This window comes from Takifugu rubripes, chromosome 9 (genome assembly GCF_901000725.2).
Source record: "Takifugu rubripes chromosome 9, fTakRub1.2, whole genome shotgun sequence".
Taxonomy (NCBI): Eukaryota; Metazoa; Chordata; class Actinopteri; order Tetraodontiformes; family Tetraodontidae; genus Takifugu; species Takifugu rubripes.
The window spans coordinates 11,356,167-11,373,158 of record NC_042293.1 but is presented as its reverse complement, the minus strand read 5'-3'; the positions used below and the strand labels follow the sequence as shown (position 1 = coordinate 11,373,158).

Genomic DNA, 16,992 nt, shown 5'->3' with positions numbered 1-16,992 from the left:
GTAAACGTGCCGAGCGGCGTGGCAATCAGAAGAAGGTGTCATCTAATTGGCTGACAGCGAATCAAAGGAAGACCTGAGAGGCAACAGCATGCGTCAAGCTAACATGTTATCAGCTGAGACAATTACTGACATTAGTCAAATCAGGGAGCTGAGAGATGAGAGGCCTTTGTTGTGGGTTTGGCTGTGAAGTCTCCATCAGGCGGGTGGCACCATGACGAAGTGGCTTTCTTTTAAATTAAGCACACATATAAATAAAATGGATCACGGCGGAGTCAAACTGGACTCATGGGTGTCTTTTTCCTTTCAATCACTGAAGAATTTATGCAGTTTTAATTGTGCGGCCTTTGTTCAACCCAGCTGCTTTAATATGCTTCATAAATAAGATCAGATGAGACCTGAAGTGCATCACCATCGAAACAAAGTCACCAACAAAAAACGCAGTAGATTCGTTGTGTTGTACTCCAGATCTCTTCTTTGGCATCTAATGTACATTTAATACAAAAGTACTTTTTTTTTAGTTTTTTGAATTGGCAATAAAAAAAAAAGCTGTACTGTTTGACAAATATTTGATTTTTATTTCACCGCCATCAAACATGTTGGACAATCATTGAAAGCAACTTCAGAATGAAGATTTTAATTTTATTGTATATACACAACAACCACTGTAAATACTTGCAAAGTGAAATGTTGAACCATCCACAATCATTACTGCAGCACAAAGACTGTATAAATACATCAATTCCACTCTGGGAACCACAAATCCTCCCACTGATGATACAACTGTACTTGTAAAAGTGAGAATATGAGACTGATGAGTGTTAAACACTAGAATATTGATGTATATGATAGACAAGAGGACAAATGATACATCTCCTGACTATTACCGATATACAAAAAAGCAGCTTTTCCATTTACGCAAATGTGTTTTATAAGTTTATGTCTCTTTATACGCTACGTCACATCATAACATTTATGTATTTTCACTAATCTGGAGTCTTTATGTGGCTCTAACTAAATTAAAGCAGTGGTTCCACCTCTGAGGAGCCTTATCCCAAGGTCTGCAGACACTGTTTGTCCTGCAGACTTTTGTTCTGCATCTATTTTTCTTTTTAGTCAAGATCAAACAAATTCTGTTCTTCATTTTCCAGCATGGCTCCCTGCAGAGCAGCTGGTTTAACGGCGGACATCAGGGCTTCTTGGTCATTCTGCGATGCTTCTTTAGGGAACAACGACCTACGAGAGGTGACACAGAAGCCAGATTTTTAATCACAATCCATCAGGATTTTTTTTTTAAACTGAATTGAGGAGTTGAAACCACTTACTGCTGAATGTATCTGCTTGCTTCTTTAGTCTCTTTTATCGGCATCCTGCTGATGTTGTCCTTGTATCCTGGCACGGATGCATCCATCTGAACCATCGGGAAGAAAAACGGACCATAATCGGAATCTGGTTGCATCCTCCGTAAAATCCGGTCAAATAACAGATGATGCCTGACCAACCTCACAACAGGTCAGTAAAATTCTATTCTGCTTTATTTATATCGCGTCTGTTACAGTCACGAATATCAAAGCAAAAAACCACAGGGAATCATCCTCTAAAATCACAGAGCGTGCACCAGTTCAAACCGCAACGCTCCAGGCCTCACCTGAAGGCTGGCGTGCAGAATGCTTCCAAAATCCAGACTGGAGGACACGGTTTTCATGATAGTTGCGCTCCTGCAGGAGCAAAAACGAAGAATATCAAAAGAGGCGCAGCTGGTTTCATAGCCATCAACTTAAATATTTCAGGCTAAATTTCAGAACAGCAAGGTTGAAACAATAGTCTGAGGCAAGGTCAGTTATGACCACGAATAATTCATTTCACTGAGAGACACGGAAAGAACCGAAGCTGATCACACGTTATTGATCGGATCATATCTGAACTTCATGATCTGAGACCTAAAAACAACAAACTGCCGTGTTTCTGCGACAGGAAACGATGTTTGGGATTAATCTTTGGATTTGATCCTTTTTTAGTCTCTGGTCAGTTTGACCCTTAATTATCAGTCATGAACTATTTCGGAAATACCCAGAAACACCGATGCAGATCCCAGTAAAAGCTCACGCTCTGTACCCTGTGATCCTCTGGGATCTCCTCCTCTGGTACTCCACCTCGTCCACCGTCCACACCGCGCCTTTCACGTTCTCCACGCGCACGAAACACTTGTGCAGGCTCAGGTTGTGGCGGACCGCGTTCTGATGCAGAGACAATCAGAGTGGGGGCTGAATGGATCCCTCACAACACAGACTGGGATCACAGAGTTAATCATACAGATGTTTGATACCTTCCAAGTGGCAGCGTTCCGTCTGAAGTAAGCAAACGTCCGCGTGAACCAGTTGTAGATCTCATTGAGCGTCAGCTGCCTGTCAGATGTTTCCATAATGGCCTTAATGCAGGGATCAAAGTAATTATTATTATTATTATTATTATTATTATTATTATTATTATTGTTATTATTATTATTATTATTATGATGATGATGATGATTGGATAGGGTGACATTTAAAAATAATAGATATCTCAGTTCTCTAACTGGATTTTTGTCCAATAAGAATTTGGTTTTGGACATTGTGACATCACACAGTTTGATAATTGATGATTCAATGATCAAGTTGTCTATATATTTAACATGTTTGACCTGCTGATTCAAAATAGTAAATGTTCTTTACATGAGACAATAATTCTGTCAAATCTGAATAATTTTTGCCTTTTTTTGCCTTATTTTTTGGACATATAAAGTGTTGTACGCATTCTCGGAGCTTTTCAACACCAAGAAAGACCAAAAACATGTAAAAATGGAAAGTGTAGCTGTTCAGAAAGTAAAACTACCTGTCTTATCAAGGTTGCGTATGTGAAAGGTGGTCTGATGTCATTGTTCTTGTACAGCTCGTACTCATTCTCTGAAACAAAACATGATCCATTAGATACGTTTGGTCCTGGAGACCAGTTCACTGTGTCTTCGTACCTGATGACAGCGAGTAGATCAGAGGGTTATGGCAACGTCTTATGGCGCCGCTGCACGATGTCTGGGAAGGTGAGCTTTCACCGCTACTCTGAGAGCAAGATGTGACCCGCACGGGACTCTGAGGGGTCGGCAGGTCCGATGGGCTCATCGAGGACAGATCGATGGCGGCGCCTAAATGAAGCTGACGGAGTGAACAAAGAAACAAGTGGGACTGGGAGGAAAATGGAGATGATGTTTTTTAACAGAGTGGAACAAAGCAATTTGACTCGGCTCTTATGAGGTGATTCCACTAATATCTCAAGAAGAAGGAGCCAATTATTGTTAATTATAGGGTGAAATTGTTGGGTGAGTGTTGTGATTAGGCTGTGATATTTGGAAGATTAACAAATGATTATCTTCCCCTCTGCATCAGCGCATCTGTATGAGACAATAGTAGCTGGATGCTACAGCAGGAGGCAAAGAAAAGACATTTAAGAACTGTGCTCAACTTTTCTGCCGTCACCTTCATCTCACAAAACATATTTTTCGGCTTTCTGACTAGGATACAGTGATTTCATCCGGATAAAGTGCAGTCAGACGTGATAGCTTCATCCTCTACCACAAGCATGCGTTTACGGCTCATTTCTCATCAATGATGCTCCTCCGCAGGCTCTACCTGAGGAGCTCCGGGGTCGGCTGACGGATCAGGTCCGGGTGACTGAGCTTCCGAGGACGGCAGACGCAGGTGAGTTGTCATCGCCTGCAGACGCTCGCGTTCTTTGCAGAGCTGTAACAGGAAAGAGGATGAAGCACTGGTGATCCGAGTCAAATCGCTGAAACTGGAAACTGTTTCTGGTTAGAAGACTCAAAAAAAGATCACCTGTACAGAGCAAAGCAACCACTGACAACGGCCACCGGGTTTCTTTTTTTGGTCTTTTATATGAATTGATTTCAAATAAATCTGGAAGGATGCCGCTCAAAAAAATCCAATCAGCAGTTTACACTTTCGAGCTGCAATTTAAATTAAAGACGCACCAATCAGATACAGATATTATGTTTTTGAGGCATTCTCATGCAGAGCGAATCTATTATTATACTTTCTGTGCCTCCATTAGAAGCTTTGTATCGTTTTATCATTTATTATCCTACCACAATGGCTGATTTCTTGATTTATTTGAAGCTGCATTACAACTTGATTCTCCTGTGATTATTAAAACTATAATAGCTAGATTAGCCCACAACACAAGTGTGTAGAAGAAGAAACGTCAAATGTAGTTTCACCTGAAGCTCAAGCTGCTGAACCACCTGCATCTGTACTCTGCACTGAGCTGTACTTTTGTCATCCAGAGTGTGATCAGTGATGATGTGCCTGAAACACACACACACACACACACACACACAACACATCAACTCAACTTTGCAGTAGTTTATTTACACGAGAGCCAAGAATCAGAGTAAAAATTCTCAAAAACGTTGACAAAGGCTTTAAATCACCCAGAAGCTATTTTAACGAACTCCTACAGAACGTGCACATTAATATAATAGATTACACTCTTCTTAAAGAGTTTCTTAAATTTAAAACATTTTGCTCAGCTGGTGGTTTAGTCCTTGTGTGAACATCTCTGGTCTCCTCACTTCTAATTCCCAAGTGTTTTTTAAAGACAAAATGAAAACATGAATTCCTTAAATACCAATGCAGCATCATAAACAGTAATTTGGTCCTGTTTGAGTAACCATTTGACCAAGTTAACCAAGTTAAGTGCATAAATTTTAACTCATATTTCCAAATACTGCAACATTCCATATCTTTCCAGTCCGGATTAGCCAATTATTCTACAGAAAATGTCCTTTATTCCAGAGCAAAAGATAATAAATTAGAAAAAACAAAAACAACCTACTTGATGAAGTGGTTGAAAGTTTCACACATCATCTCACATCCTGGCCAGTTACACGTGCCGTGGCTGTAGAGAGCGTGAGCGGCGGTATGTTCTGGTTTGACGACGCTAAATGAGCAGGAAAAGAGGGAGACGGGGGAGATTTTGAAGCTGCAGGAGGATGACGGGAGAACAGAACAGCCACAGAAACGTGAGCATCTTCTCGAGTGGCAGAATGTGACAGAAAGGTGGGAAAGAGAGCTGGAAAATAAATGGCAAACCGTTTACTTCTGATTTGGGACATGTAGCTGTATAAACTTCTTTTTTTTTTCCCTTTCCAGACAAACAAAACACAATATAACACACCCGAGGGGAATTAAAAGTGAAGTCTCATCTGCAAAACAAACAGTTTCTCACAGCATCTTGAGAGGAGGAAGAACAAATGACACCTCTTTGATGTTTACACACACACACACAACAGTGCCGTGTTTCCAGCCCGATCAGACAGATCGTACCATTCTGCCCCGTGTGAAGGTGTCAGCTGCCCACCGCTTTGTCCCCCCGTCACCTCTGCTGACTCTGCATCGTTGGCGCCAGAGGCCTGGTTGTCCGTGCAGGTTTTCGCCTGTGTCGACCCACTTGTGAGCTCTTTCCAAAGCTGTTGCACCTTTAAAGGGCTGAGGCCACCTGGATGTTAAACACACAGAAGCACACGCAGAGTTAATTATACATTTCTAAGAGTAAATGTTTGATTTCACATGAAATAATTGTTAGTCTGTTTTCTTCACATTAAAGAGAAGTGCTTCTATTACTTAGCTTCTTTCATCATCTTTTTTTTTTTAGTCCAGCAAAATTCTGCATCGGAACCTAAATTCACCAAAACCCCAACTATTTCCATTCATTATCGTTGTTTCTCTGCATTGTATCATTGTGATGTTATTAATCCTATTGTTTAAAAAAAGCTAAATCATTTAATTTCAGGTGAAATCAGGATGATCGCGCATGTGTGTTGTGCTGCTTTCAAATGCTGTCTGGAAATGTGCCACTTGGTGTCAGAGGTGAGGAGAAGTGACCTGGAGAGAGAGCCAGAGGCGGCAGGACGGGTCTCTGCACCCGGAGGAGCTGCTGTTGCTGCTGATGGAGCTGGAGGAGCTGCTGGAAAATCAGCTGCTGCGAAGATGACTAACAGATACAAAAAAAGTCAAACATAAACCATGAATTGAATGGAATTGATCAATGAGCTGAAATTAATGTAATCCTCCCAGCATGTTTTCAACAAAAAACATCTCTGACACGTGCTTGAAAATGTTGTTCCCAGATGCCGGATACATGTACATAAACCTGTTCTCTCTGCTTCAGACATTCCTGTTTGATCAGGATTTAAATGTAAATATATTTCCTTTATTTTTGACTCTATTCTCAGACTCCTTGCCAACATCAGCAAATATCCTGATACCAGAAACCAGTTTCTGGTATTAAAAGCTACAACGGCAACGTGACCATGTTGCAAATCATCGATTTTAAACACTAATGACCAAATGTTAAATAAATGAAACACAACATAGAGAGAGAAGTTCTTACCTCCTCCGTTCTCTTGTTGGACTGTTGCTGAAGCAGTCGTATGTTGTTGTGAATCTGTTGTTGTTGCTTCTTGTAAAACTCCTTCAGATGTTGCTGGAAAAGGATAAATCACCCTCTTGATGCCACATATTTAATGTAAGTAAATTAAGCCACGGACTGTCCCACAGTGCTCTCGCTGCATTCACTCACATCAATATGTCCTTTTGTCTGTAATTGTCCATCAAATTGAATTTGACTACAAAAATTAATGTAGAAAGTATCAAACAAAATCTGATTGCTATATTGGATGCGATCCTCTCCCTTTTCATTTTTGGCACAGCCGTAATTGTCTAATTATTTGGTTTATTACTCGTTATAGTTTACGTACCCGCTGCAGCAGGAGGGCTTGCTGCTTCTGCTGGATCAGCGCCTGCAGCTGGTTGGGGAAGAGAAGGTGCTGCATCTGCTGGGTGGACATCATCGCCTGGAACACCTTCGGAAAGGTGAGAGATAAAATATGAAAGCGCCGCCGCCCAGTCCAGCGGGCTCTGTGCCGCAATGTGTCAGAGGTGAAATAGTAATAACATCCAATGGAGAATCTTTCCAATCCAATTACAAAACAGCGGCGTCAACCCTTTGTGAACATCAGCACGCTGGATCGTGTCACTGACCCTAAATGAGATGGCAGAGCAATTAATTAGCAACACAATTACATGCTTGTTGTGATCCTGAATGGAAGTGTATGCATGTTAATAAAGCCAAACACTCACAGAATAATAACTGATCTGCATTCATGCTTGTGTGGAGCAGATGCCTGCTTTTAGAGCTGCAACTGCCCTGTCAAAACCACCAGTTAGAACATGGAAATATGCTAGGATTAAAATTTTATGTGTAAATCCATCAGTTTAACTTTTACTGCTAAGAGCACTTCTGCATATTCATTTCTTTTGGTGTGGATCAGTGCTCAGTATTTCAACAGAAAACTGTTAATTGTTTGCCTAAAGCAAATTTAAGAGATTATATGCTCATATTTTCTTTTTTAAAAGAATGGACAATAAAACACACATATAACTTTTTGTATCTTTACTAGGGTACATCGACTTTTTTTGGCTTTGACACATATACACATTTTTAAAACTATATTATCTATTGCTATCAAACCCTTTTACATGTGATTGTCTCACTATTGGCTGTAATATGGTTAAAATTCTGCCCAATCACATTTGAACACCTTGAAGAAGTAGTTGAGGATTTAAAGAAAGGCAAACTGACAAGATGAGGGAATGTGCTGAAGGAAACGTGGCTGAGATGTTCATTATCTCCGCTCTTTCAATGATCCCCCAGATTAAGATTCCCAAGGATGGAATCAGAACAGACAAGCATGTAATTATGTTGTTCCATGCTTATTTGCCTTCCACTTGCATGTGTTTGGCCTCGGTCTGTAGACAATTATTCCTCCCTGGCTCTGACTCGCAAACTAATAATGAAGGACAAACAGAGTTCTACGTGTCAACTCCCAACGTGTCTCATAATAAATTCCTGCCACTGTCAACAGAGCTGCAGGCTTTAGGGTCTGGTGCCCTGGCAGATGCCCAGTGTGGAGCTCACTGGATCTGTTCTGTTTGTTTCCCACATATGACGTGGAGAAGGCTGAACAGTGCGAAATGAAGTTAGGAGGATAAAAATACCTGCTTTTGGTGGCAACTTTGCCAGGTTTCGCCAGTCACTCCACTGCAGGAGTCCCCATTAGCTGCTTTCTCTCCGGTACCACCGTCTGTGTGAGTGAGGAGGCTGCGGGCTGGGGTTTGACGGGCTGTTGTGGGACTGAGAGGAGATTCTGGCATCCTAGATCAAGACTTAAAATACAGTAAAAAAGCTGTAAGGCTTTAAAAATGGAGACACTGCTCATGGCTGTAGCAAAAATTGTCAGTTCTCATGAATATGTTTGCAGAAATAAAATGTATTTTCCTTCAAAGGAATCCAACTAAACCTGTGACAACAGCAAAGTATTTCAACATGATTATTTTACAACACATAAACCTTAAGTTAGCGAGCACACATCTGGTGCTATCAAAGCTGCAAAGTCAATATTTAACTTGCTGTAAATCAGCACACCTGGTAGCATAACAACATAAATACTGAGGAAATAGTGCCGAGAGCATATCAGATCCAGACAACTAGCCAGTATCTAACTTTTAGTGTTTTACTTTGATTTCTTTTGCGGTCAGATTAAAAGCAACCTACCTTTAAGATGGTGAATGGCTGGATTCAGAGCAGCCAGGCAGTTGTTGTCACCAAGCCTGTGCAGTTTGTAGTGAAGGGAGAGAAGTGAGAAGAGTTGTGAGTCTACCTGAGAGGGAGGAGTCAAAGCATCACTCCATAAATTAGCCAGTGACAGCAATGGATTGATGTCAAAAACAGGAACTGCTCTGTAATTACACCTTTTAACGAGCATTTATTTTAGTACATTTCCCTTTTACATTGATGTAAACACGCAATTGTTGTTTGTTTGTTTTTTAGCATTTTGAAACAGCAAGGTCCTGTGTTTTCTATGATAAAGATGTTTAAAAAAGAAAATAAAAACATGCCCAGACATGGTGATTCAAAAATAAGCATAATCTATTTACTTTCATGACTAAAATAAAGGTCTGCCTTTGATAAATGTCCTCGACTTTATTTAGATTTGCAACTGCTCCAACAACAAAAAGAACTCTTCAGCCACACAACTGTCAAACTGTTATCAAAGAGCTATTTACAGTAATGTCTGCGCTTTTATTTGAACACTAAATCAGCACATCTGCTGAAAACAAATAAGTGTTTTAATTTTGGCTGATAAGTGAAGAGAGAGTGTTAAAGGTTGACAGAGCAGTGAAGAGACACCAAACTTTATTTCACTGCTTTAGGATCTTTATTCTCTTGCTGTTTTACTTCACCTTATAGAACCTTTATCATACACCTTATCACAGACTTTTTGTCATCATTTATTTAGTCAAATCTTGGTTTTTCAGTGCTGTATGTGACCAAAAGCCTGGTTGCTCAGTCATCATTTTTTATTTTGGGGGACATGACAACACAAATAATAACAAAACAGTAATATATGTAGAAAATTCAATGCAATGACGGTGTGATATTTTTTGTGATTGATTTATTACACATAGGAAAAAGGGATATGGGCTAAAAGGAAGGAAACATGAATGAAGCTTACAAAAGACACAATTACATTCACTTCAGACAAATATGAAGCAAGACAGATTAAATTCATAACTGAATTGTAGAGATTGATACTGAGGTAACTTTCTGCCACCTACTGGATTAGTATTTACCTGCCCTTCAGATTAAATTGCAAGACAGGTATCAATTTATATTTCTTTTGTACACATTGGGGAGTAATTTATAGAACCCTTATCATTAGAATTTAACTGATTAAAAGTGAGGCAGAAAATGTCAGTTCTTCTGAATCTGGGGCAGGCACCAGCAGACAGGAAGTCCAGAATATATTTCTGGTATTATGACCCTGCTGTCATATGACTCTCTCCCAGTTGTGAGTATGACATCATTAACATCCCAGCAGTGCGGCCCGGAGGTCACGGGTTGACTTGAGTGCTGACTTCCACCTGCAGTGCTGCAATATGATGCCGGCAGATTCTCTGATTGGTTCATCCAGCCGGGGGACGGCATCCAGCACACGCTGACCCACTGAGGCTGACAGCACGGCTGTGTCCAAGAAGGACTCAGCTGGTGTCCTTGTGGTTCCTGCAGAGGGCAATGTGGTCCCACACACGGGAAGGATCTGCTCTCATAGAACCGTCTTAAATGTAAACAATGACTCTTCATCCACACCAGATCCCGACCAGTATTCCCAGGATATCTTTCCCTCCTGTCCCTGATCCTCCTGTAATGCCTGAAGTTGCCCTGCTGGAACTCCTTCAGGTGAGCCTGGTGGACGCCCCAGTAGTGTCCTCGACCGTCCTCACAGCGGTCCACCTTCACGAAGCAGTCATTGACAGACAGATTGTGCCTAACACTGTTCTTCCAGCCCGGACCCCTGGCCCTGAGGTAGGGGAACCGCTCCTCCATCGCGCTGTAGATGGACGCCAGGTTGAGTTTCTTGGAGGGAGAGGACAGGATGACTTTGGCAATCAGGGCAATGTAGGTGAGTGAGGGCCTTGATAGGAGCTGGGGGTCCTCTGAGGAGAACATCCTGTTATCTGGGTCAGCCAGGACGCCGTCGGTGGTACCTACAGCTCCTTCCATTGTTGCACCTCTGCTCCCTTTTTCTGCAGTTTTCCTTTTTTTCTTCTTTTATGGTGTAAGTATACTAAAGATATGCTGTCTATCTATTTGTTACCGTAACATCCAATCATTTGCATTACACTGAGATGTATCCAGGATTCTCTCCTCGATCGGGACGTGCCACAAATCCAGACAACCATGACATGCTTTTATATATCGCAAAGCAATCCTACTTCAGAGGGGTGGGGGCATCATTCTTCAGTTAACACACAGCACCTTTACTCACCGGTAAAATACTTTATTTGCTAAGATAACAGCCTGCTTTGGTTGCAGCTCAGGCCGGACATGCCTCCCCGTCACAGCACTCAGATAAAAAGCAAACAAAACCATACAAACACAAAGCATGACTTAAAACTATATAAGACTGATATCTGGAAATAAATCTGGATAAATATGACACAGATAAAATACATATTTTTAACAGCACACTGCCACCGCTGGAGGTCAAAGGTCACCGGAAACTAGCCAGTCATTTTATTAAGATAAGTTATAAAATAAGATGTCTGTCCTGGGTTTTGCCTTTTTGGGTTTTTCACTTGCTGCCAAGGAAGTCATTTTGGATGGCATTTCCTTTGTTAACACAGTCACAGACTGATAAGACTTCCGGTGTTTTTTAAGATGAAGTGGCAAAAGAAGCATCATGTTCATTGATATTAATCAAATCTATATAAAAGTGGGCACCATACTATCAGTATCCTCAAGTCTGAGATTTGCACTGAAATATCGTCATGAATAAAATGGGTATAATTAACTGCCTCAAAGTGACGACTTGGTGATATTTTCTCCCCCTGAGTTTAGACTACTGTACATAGTTTGAGTCCCATCTGGCCTATTTATAGTGTTGGCCCTAGCAACAAAGTCATCTGTAACTCGACCCCGTCTGTTAAGTCAGAGCACATTGAATGTCAGTCTCCACAAGCACTGCAGCTCATTTCCCACAGACTAGAGGGACCCGATGGAGTTTGTGGGACAGTCAGGATCCTCCGGGGCCTACAGCCTCCTTGGAGTGCCGGGACTCAGCACGCTGGACCTGGACGTAGACGACGATGACGGCGAGTTTGTGATCGGAATAAGGCCCAAATCATCTCCACTGCCACGAAGAAGAAGCTCGGTGTGCGACGAAGACTCGGAACCCGAACCACCTCCATGTGGCTCCAGGAGAGTGTCCTTTGCAGATGCCAAGGGTCAGAGTTTGGTGCAGGTGAAGGAGTTTGACTCTTGGGATGTACCTATATTACCAGGGTGCGATTGTTCTGAGAGCAGTGGGACAGATGAAGATGACTATTTCCTATTTCCTCTTAATTTCTGTCTTCCCTTATCTGCAGAGGAGTTGTCTAATAAGGTTCAGGCACAGAAAGTGGACCTGGAGACCATTGAATTAATCCCAGGAACCACAATACTAAAAGGAGTTATCCGTGTCCTCAACATCTGTTTCAGCAAAGCAGTCTATATCCGAACCACTTTGGACTCCTGGTCTAGCCACTTTGACCTTCTAGCAGAGCACATTCCAGGTTCGAGCGACAACCTCACAGACTGTTTCTCATTCAAGCTCACTTTAGTGCCTCCGTTTGGAGAGCAAGGAGCCAGAGTTGACTTTTGTCTGCGCTATGAAACTCCTGCGGGGACATTCTGGGCTAACAATAACAGCAAGAACTACGTGCTGGTCTGTCAGAAGAGGGTGAGGAGTTTGGACAAACCACAGTGGGAAAATGCTAACAAGAAGAGCTGCCTGAAGACTGCTGGGTGAGATTATACAGTAAAGTGTTCCACAGTTTTTATAAAAGGCACTTTAAAGATTAAGGTTGTCTTAAGTTGTCACATCATATCAGTCAAGGTGTTAGGCTGAATATGATCAGAAGTTTTCAAAAAGTTAACCCAACCCATTGTTAGAATTTTAATGATAAATAAAATCGGTCTGTAATTGCTAATATATTCATTAAATCCAACTTCATTCACAGTCAAACCTTTTCGGCTGCGGAAATCGTTTCAGCGGAAGATTCTTGTAAAGAAAACATGTCACAGGGTGATTTCTTTCTCTTTTTGCTTATTGCAAAATCCATCTGATGGTCACAAACATCTGTAAGTGTGAATACTACCTATAAATGTCCCTTTTCTTCAGATGTGTTAAGAGTCGAAGGGAGAAAAGCTGCTGTCAAAACAAAGAAAGGCTCCGATGATCAGCCAGGAACAACACATGAAAAAGAACAGGAACTATTGGTGAGGGTTTTTTTAATTTTTTTTTTTTTTATAGTGTTTACCACTAGGTTTTAAGATTTGTGAATTTTATATACTGAAAGGGAACACAAAGTACCCATGTGTGACAAGAGGATCAAATCGCAGCGCCCATAACTACAGAATAACATGACCAATGCTTACAGCAACCCCATAACATTATAACGACAGCTGAAGGAAACTCGGCCCCTTCTTTGCACTTTCAGTGGAATATTCCGTTCTGTGCTTTGATACAATGTTAGTAAAGTTCTTTGTCAACAAAAAATAATTAATGTCTTCCAATGAACAGAGGGAAAATCAACACAACCGCATCCAAAGAACTCAAAGACAGGCTGCACGGATGGCCCGAGTGAAACGAATCTTTACTCAAAGGGACGGTGGAGCAAATGAGCTGCAAAGGGATGAACCAACACCACAGACCCAAATGCCCGGAGAGGAAACACCATCAGAGGTGCCTGAGATTACCGGTAGCAGTAAATCACAAGCTTCTCTTAAAACGTGCAAAATGCCCGCTCTTGTTATCAATGATGTCTCACAGCCACATGAAACATGCAACACTGAGCCACAGAAGTCTGAGAGCTTCGACCACGTGGCCAGAGGAGGTGAGGGTGATGCAGATATCAGAGACAACCCCTCACCGCCAAATGATTATACTCCTGCAGAGTGCCAGAACGACATTGGAACCAAACCAGCTGACCGTATTATTCCTGCATCGAGCAGTGAAAACGGTTCCAGATTTGGGACAGTGGTGGCTCCCCTGTATCAGCAGGTCTTTTGCACAGTGGGAAGTGAAAGACCGACTGTGCGCGATTGGGGAAATCCCTCCCCGACTACAACTAATTTAATTCAAATCTTCCCTCTCGCTGATGGGAAAAACACTCGCAGCACCAAGCCAGCACATGATGGGGATAACAAGGACAAAATTATGGTGACAAAAACTGAAGACTGCTCACACAAATCACTGAAGAGTTCCACGAATGAAGAGGGAGAAAAGCGCGCCATGGTGGAAGAAAGTCGTGTTGTACAAAATGTTGAATCTCTTAAGGTTCCAGAAATACTTTCAGACCAGGGCAGCAATAAATTTGACGTTCTAAAAACAGTTCTGGGAGACAAAGTAGTCCACCCACCGACTCCAAACAGTTTAAACCCCAATTTCTCCGCTCCAGAATTATTCGCTGAGGGTTTGAATCTCTGGGGAGAAACCCAGGAACGAGATGTAACCAATGACCTTCAAGAGCAAAGTACAGCTGGGACAGCGCAGGATCCACGGCTAGAGCGTCCCTGCCAAGTGAAAAGTAGCACATGTGAAACACAAGGACAAAGTGAAGAACAGCTCTTACACAGTTTAGAAATATCCCTGCAAACTCCAGAGAGAGCGCCGGAGTGTTTAGAGCGAGATAGCGGTTCAGGTGGGCATAAAAGTCTGACCTTTCATGGAAAAGCTCAGGAAGAAAAGGCAGAGATGATGTGGGTATGTAGGCCAATGCCTGGTGACGCATTAGTTAAGCAGGATGATGACATCGTAAACTCTGAAGAAACTAATGAGAACATTGTATCAACAGATGAGGAGCTGAGTTTTACAATAGGAGATACTGAAGTATCAGATGAAGACCGTAGGGAACAGATAGAGGATTCAGAGACCGTGTTGCTATCAGAAAATAAAGATTCAACAGAGTTGGAAATGGAGACAATGGACAATAATTTGATTGAGGTGATCACAGCTGCAGGGGAGGAAGGCAAAGACAAGATTATACAAGATACTTTACAGGAGATACAAGAGACGGGAGATGGGAAATTGGGAGAAGCATGGGCAAATAAACAGGGGGAGGGAGTTGAGGAAGGATCCCTCGAAAGCCCGAACACATCACAGGAGGAAAAAAGAACCATAGAATCTGCAAAAAAGACAAAAGATGAACAAGATGAGATGGGGTCGGAGAAAGAAAATCACACTGCAGAAACATTTCAGGTCAATATTGAAAGAAAAAATGTTTTGGAACAAGAAGAAGATGCAGTCATAGTGGAGGAATTTATGATACAGTGGAACAATAGTGATGACCATAAAGCCCAAGAAATGGATGAAAATGTACATGAGACGAATCCAGGTGGCAGGGGGGAAGTTCTGCTGGATTTAACATCAGAACCAGAGAGCATGGCAGTAAATGAACAGGAAAATGGAGAGAGGTGCTCAGACGCAAGGTTAAACATAACAGACAACAAGGGCGAGGATTGTTCTTATGCTCCAGAGAGCGATGTGCAGCACAAGCAAGAATGTGACAAAGAAAATACTGGAGAGGAGCAAAGTGCAAACATGGCAAATGAGACGCTACTCGACAAAGAGGAAGCTTTTCATAACAACACGAATATCACGCATGACCTATCAAAGGCCGAGGGAGACGAGCCCGAGCACGCTGCTGCAGAGGAATGGCCGTGCCAATGGCCCGAGGGCGACCGACTCAGCCCGGACGACACTTCGTCTGAGTCGGACTCTGGCGATGAGGTGGAGCTGTACATGCACTGTCTGAGGGCCGTACACAGTGGAGCACAGGTCCAGAAAGACAAGAACAGGGATGCAGGTTCTAATGTGGCCAAAAGCCCGAACAGAGGGAAACTGCTGTCCACGCCGATGCCGTCCATCAGTGAGTCTGCGGATGAAGAACCGCCGCTGGGTTGGCATCAGGACAGTGGTGAAGGGACGGCAGAAATCCAGACCAAACCTGCTGCTCTGCCAGAAACGAGTGAACAAAGCCTTGTCAGCACAAATGTTGCAAGGTGGGACACTTTAAACTGTGAAAATCTTTCAAAAACTTTGCTATATGCCACCATGTTAGTTTCATTTGTATTTCTGGCCTTCTATTATGATTTTCTTGCCTGTTTTGGCCTCTATATACTATCTATAATATGGCTGTGTTGTCAAAGTGACAGGCAGCCGGCGAAAAACAACAGATTAGGGTGAATTAAATTATTGTGGTCTTTAACATAGAGCAAATACGATTCTGACAGTTTGCTTCATGCAAAGATAATTCAATAGGGTCTTCACTATTAATATACATTACAATAAAAAGTGAGAAAGGGTATCGATTCAAAATATCTAACAGCATATTGAGATACTTTTGTATAATCCCCTTGGGAGGATGTTGATTGAATGTATGGACAGATTCCTTCAGTTGTGGACCACCACCATTCACATCTACAGAAAGTTTATATGTGCTTTAGATGGAAACCAGTTTGCTATGCATATGGACATCCTCTACAGATAATTCTGTCCCTGTAAGGTACATTTTTCTGGAATTAATAAATCATACTTAATGACTTGAGCATGCCCCTCCCCCCCAAAAATTGCAGTGTTTTGTTCTTATTATTCTAACTTACAATAGATGATTTAGAGTGAGACTAGATTTATCATATCATCTAATTTGCTCTTATATATTAATGCTACCCCAAAAATAATTGCTTTTATAATTGAATAAAGCCACAGTGTAAATGCTCCTTTAATTTGGATCGGGATTTTTGAGTAACATGTCATGTGAGGCTTGGCTCAAATCTTAATGGTATGCTCTGGCTGTGTTAATAGAGTTAAATAGATTGATAGATAATAATATTCACTATTGTGTAGAAGAGAACAAGAATGCCATCGGAGTTACACGTTTGTGGTCGGAACCTCAAACTCCTCAAGAATGCAAAAAAAAACCAAAATGGAATCTGACCTGATATCTTAGGCTTTTATTTGGGTTTCTGGTGTGTTGAAATGTTTTTTTTAAGCCTCAGTCTGCATTCTGATCAAATCCAGTATCTTGTTATCACAAATTTTCAGTCTAAAAAAACATTTGGGTTTAAAGTGACCAAGAGCTTTTAGAGCAGAGTTGTTTCACTCTGAGAAGAGCTTTTTAGAAGTAAGAGTCAAAATCTCCAACAGTAATCTTTTATAGCTTCACACTTCTTTCTAAAATGAGTTTAGCCCGATGGGAAAATCTTGAGTTAAGCTCACGTGCGTTTCAGCATGCTGCCTTTCATGTAATCCAGCGCAGTCCTCCCTCTGACCTTTGACTTTTT

General features: G+C 41.8%; 2 protein-coding genes and 1 long non-coding RNA gene across 4 annotated transcripts; 2 read left to right on the top strand and 1 right to left on the bottom strand.

The window, feature by feature from the left end:
• Positions 1-1,106: 1,106 nt before the first annotated feature.
• LOC101061045 (forkhead box protein P2-like) lies at positions 1,107-8,748 on the bottom strand. Its single transcript, XM_029842203.1, has 16 exons — positions 8,662-8,748; positions 8,106-8,273; positions 6,806-6,910; positions 6,439-6,531; positions 5,931-6,039; positions 5,373-5,544; positions 4,882-4,986; positions 4,265-4,352; positions 3,660-3,770; positions 3,005-3,185; positions 2,869-2,939; positions 2,324-2,425; positions 2,113-2,234; positions 1,646-1,715; positions 1,323-1,408; positions 1,107-1,233 (listed from the first exon to the last, which is right to left on the bottom strand). Exons 2-16 carry the CDS (start codon positions 8,259-8,261, stop codon positions 1,110-1,112), a joined length of 1,695 nt encoding a protein of 564 aa, XP_029698063.1. The 5' UTR covers positions 8,262-8,273; positions 8,662-8,748; the 3' UTR covers positions 1,107-1,109.
• Positions 1,175-5,974, top strand: LOC115251103 (uncharacterized). The gene is made up of 4 exons (XR_003889656.1): positions 1,175-1,242; positions 1,351-1,509; positions 3,653-3,728; positions 5,839-5,974. It is a non-coding gene; the product is annotated as an uncharacterized lncRNA (long non-coding RNA).
• A 1,889-nt stretch (positions 8,749-10,637) lies between the features above and the next one.
• On the top strand, positions 10,638-16,278 carry ppp1r3ab (protein phosphatase 1, regulatory subunit 3Ab). Of its 2 annotated transcripts, none has more exons than XM_011607440.2 (5): positions 10,638-10,726; positions 11,652-12,453; positions 12,669-12,733; positions 12,830-12,927; positions 13,232-16,278. In XM_011607440.2, the coding sequence occupies exons 2-5, from the start codon at positions 11,666-11,668 to the stop codon at positions 15,893-15,895; spliced, it is 3,615 nt and encodes a 1,204-aa protein (XP_011605742.1). In that variant the 5' UTR covers positions 10,638-10,726; positions 11,652-11,665; the 3' UTR covers positions 15,896-16,278. The 2 variants fall into 2 exon arrangements, with proteins under 2 accessions (XP_011605742.1, XP_029698062.1); XM_029842202.1 differs by lacking the exon at positions 10,638-10,726 and having other exon boundaries at positions 11,720-11,911; positions 12,036-12,453.
• The last annotated feature ends 714 nt before the right edge of the window (positions 16,279-16,992 follow it).

Bases quoted from the DNA above. Each gene is read 5' to 3' on its own strand.
- LOC101061045 (XM_029842203.1), bottom strand. From the start codon at position 8,261: ATGCCAGAATCTCCTCTCAGTCCCACAACAGCCCGTCAAACCCCAGCC. The intron at 6,532-6,805 runs GTACGTAAACTA...ATCCTTTTCCAG, and splicing joins AAGCCCTCCTGCTGCAGCGG to CAACATCTGAAGGAGTTTTA. The intron at 1,409-1,645 runs GTGAGGCCTGGA...CCGATGGTTCAG, and splicing joins TTCTGCACGCCAGCCTTCAG to ATGGATGCATCCGTGCCAGG.
- ppp1r3ab (XM_011607440.2), top strand. From the start codon at position 11,666: ATGGAGTTTGTGGGACAGTCAGGATCCTCCGGGGCCTACAGCCTCCTT. The intron at 12,454-12,668 runs GTGAGATTATAC...CTTCATTCACAG, and splicing joins AGCTGCCTGAAGACTGCTGG to TCAAACCTTTTCGGCTGCGG. The intron at 12,734-12,829 runs GTGATTTCTTTC...CCTTTTCTTCAG, and splicing joins TAAAGAAAACATGTCACAGG to ATGTGTTAAGAGTCGAAGGG.